Source organism: Eurypyga helias, unplaced genomic scaffold (assembly GCF_000690775.1).
Source record: "Eurypyga helias isolate BGI_N326 unplaced genomic scaffold, ASM69077v1 scaffold6372, whole genome shotgun sequence".
NCBI lineage: Eukaryota > Metazoa > Chordata > Aves > Eurypygiformes > Eurypygidae > Eurypyga > Eurypyga helias.
The window spans coordinates 84388-87678 of NW_010237974.1; the positions used below are offsets into that span (position 1 = coordinate 84388).

The 3291-nt window shown below is 44.7% G+C and overlaps 1 protein-coding gene across 1 annotated transcript; it reads left to right on the forward strand.

The window, feature by feature from the left end:
- Positions 1-1215: 1215 nt before the first annotated feature.
- Positions 1216-2561, forward strand: LOC104506662 (zinc finger protein 407-like; the record flags this gene model as incomplete). Its single annotated transcript, XM_010147686.1, has 1 exon — positions 1216-2561. A coding segment is annotated over one exon (1346 nt), but the record flags the coding sequence as incomplete, so codon positions are not given.
- Positions 2562-3291: the final 730 nt, after the last annotated feature.

Sequence of the window (3291 nt, forward strand, 5' to 3'; positions counted from 1 at the left end):
TTTTTTTTCATGCTTGTTTGGTTCTGAACAGGCAATGGTGTATCTACCAGTGTTAGTGATAAGATGCTACATCTGTTATTCCAGAGATGTGATTTTTGTTTGTGTAGGCGAATTTAAACTGGATGTGGTGTGGGCAGTCTCAGCAGCGTGGATGTAATTGGTCTTCCCAAGTCCCATCTGGCATTAGACCCTCACCTCCTTCTCAGTGTCTGGGACACCCTCTTCCCTCTGTGTGCACTGGTTGTGGTCCAAAGTTCGCTTCCCAGCAGTTGCAGGGGTCGTTCAGGATGGCACAGCCACACGGAGACAGCGAGTGCTAGAGCCGTCCTGCCATGGACATCCACAAAGGTGGTCACAGGCTGCTCCTAGTACTGTCTTCCCAAAAATGCCGAAGGCTGTGCTTTGAGGCTGGTGGGCTTGACTCTGCGCAGCTGTGGGCATCATTTGCTTTGCCGAAGCTTCATAGTTAGTGCTGAGAACTGAGAAGGAAACCTTCAGTAACCCAAAACCAGACTGAGTGGCAGAGCAGGTGCAATGTGGAGGTTACAGGTATTTTAATTTGTTAATTGATTTCATGTAGAAATGATTAAGAGGTGTAATTGAGGTTTCTCTGGATGATATTTTATAGAATATCCCGCTTAGGGTATGAAAACTGCCGAGTGTTTCCTCCAGGTAACTAGGCTAGTGACTAAGTCAGTCAGGTGTGCTGGAGGAGATGCTAGGTGGGAAATGAGGGGGAAGACAATGGCATCAGAATGACAGCATGGCAATTACCTCACCAACAAAAGCTGGGTATTAAGAAGATCAGCCACAGTGTTTCACACCCAGATATGTTTAATGTAATATACGATCCTAAAATTCATTACGGGAGTACTGAAATATCACCGATAGGATCTTCTATAGAAGATGTGTTAATGGCTTTTAACTGTATACTGTATTTATCTGGGCTTTTTTATACAGCATATTTTTAAAAACACATTTAAATTGTTAATAGGCTGCAGAATTGTTAAACTCAGCAATTATTTCAACCTGTAAATATGTTATTTGGAAAACATGCAAATTGTTTTTGTTCGCTTGCTCATTTTATCTGTGTTTTCTGCCAATGAAATCCAAAAATTGTCAAGGATTTTTTTTTTTCATTCAAGCTACAATTTGTTAAAGTAATGAACTGATATTTGCCACGATACCATATTAACAGCGTATTTTATCTTGTAGGCATCGTCTCCAAGTCCTATGAGTGCCGACTGAAGGGGCAAGGAGCAACCTTTGTGGAAACTACGAGTCCTTTTACAGCAGCAGCACTGGGAGAGGTTTCTCCAGTTAAAGAGAAGGTCTTCCGGGGCAGCAGAAGACAGCCACAGTCACCTGAGGAAGTTCAGCAAGTTATTATTATCCAAGGATACGATGGAGACTTCGCAATTGACGCCTCCGTGGAAGAAACAGCGGCGGCTACCCTTCAGACTCTCGCAATGGCTGGTCAGATGGCCAGGGTGGTCCATATTACGGAAGACGGGCAAGTGATAGCGACGAATCAAAACAGCTCACACGTGAGTAGTGTGGTTCCAGGGCAGATACTTACCGAGCAGTTAGCAGACGGTGCAACACAGGTGGTGGTGGTTGAAGGAACGGGAACCGACGTGGAGGAGGCTGTTCGCATAGATGCAGTTCCCGACTCCAGCGGCACCGTTCTGCAGCAGATAATGCGTCAAGAAGTTTTAGATGCTTCTGAAGCTACAGTCCATCCTCCAGACTCCTCGGCGTTAGATGCCCTGCTTTGCGCTGTAACAGAGCTGGGTGAAGTGGAAAACAAATCTGGACTCCTTGACAGATGCAGGTCGAGTCACAAAGATTTCTTCCAAATGCCAAACCCAGAGATGCCCAGCGTTCCCAGTGATGCAGAGGGACAAGAGATACAGATGTTCCATGAAGTTCAAGAGACTCAGGAAAATACCGAACCTATGGAAGTAGTGACGCGGGTCATGCACCCATCGGCTATAATTGCGTCTCAAGAGAGAGCTCAGGCTGCCTTCAAGAAGATGGTCCAAGGAGTGTTACAGTTTGCTGTATGCGATACGGCTGCAGCCGACCAGCTGATGAAAGAAGGTGTCACTCAGGTCATCGTAAACGAGGAAGGGACCGTGCATATGGTAGCTAGAGAAGGCTCGCAGATCATTATGCAGGAAGCTGGTAGCCACACGCTCAGCGTCCAGAGCGAGCACATGGATTTAGTTGAGTCGGATGGGGAAATATCACAGATTATTGTCACAGAAGAAATAGCCCAAGCCATGGTGCAGGGTTCTGAGGGTGACTTCTCCGAAGGTGCAACCCACTACATCGTCACCGAATTGCCACCGGACATGCAGGACGAGCCTGCTGTGTACTCACATGCTGTGATAGAGACAGCTGGGTCTCCGGAGATTTTGCAGGCTGGTACTGCTCTAAAAGCAGAAGCTGGATCCCCTGATAGAGCGGAACAGCTAACAAGCATGGTCATTTATACAGAGGGGGGCTCTCAAGTACTTCAGGGCCAGAGAGATGATAACGCAGTACAAGAAGCATGAAGAGCTTCATCTCCTAGACTTGACGCAGGGCAAAACTGGAAATTTTCAGATCCACGGAGGCAGTGTGTTCCTGGGCTGTTTCCTGTAAAACCTTCGCAGTACGACACCCTCCCAGGCAGGTCACACCCTGCGGGAGGTGAGGTCAGCTACTGGGAGGAGTTCACTGAAAAGGGTTGTACAATCTTCCTACAGTAGCACTAAGAATTATTATATGGGATTATTATAAAACAAACATAGTAGCCTACAAAAGAGGATAAAAGCCCCCACGCACACACACACAAATTATGTATTGTTCCATTCACTGCTTTCTTTGTTGGTTTTTGTTTGTTTGTTTGTTTTTTATTTTTTCTTCTTTTTTGTTTTGTTTTTAATTTTGTTTTCTCTCTAGGGTCTTTCCCTGCTTTCTGTCATTTTTGTCCAACATAATCACAGAGGTAAAATAATTCCACTTACTTGTACATCTTGTGAACAGATAAATAAGCAAAACCATAAAACTCACCATAACAAGATGAACAGGTAAGCTTTACACACTGTCATCCATGCCCTTCTTCATTTTAAAGAAGAACACGTGACATTCTGCTTTCTAGAATCTTACTTTAAAATATCCCTGGCTAAAAATAGGTCATCCAAATAAGTATTTTTTGCCTCAAAAATCGAATTTTTTACAGTACCTTACTCTTTCGTGGTATCACGTAGGACTTTCCCTAAAGAAGAGTTCAAAAAAGCTATG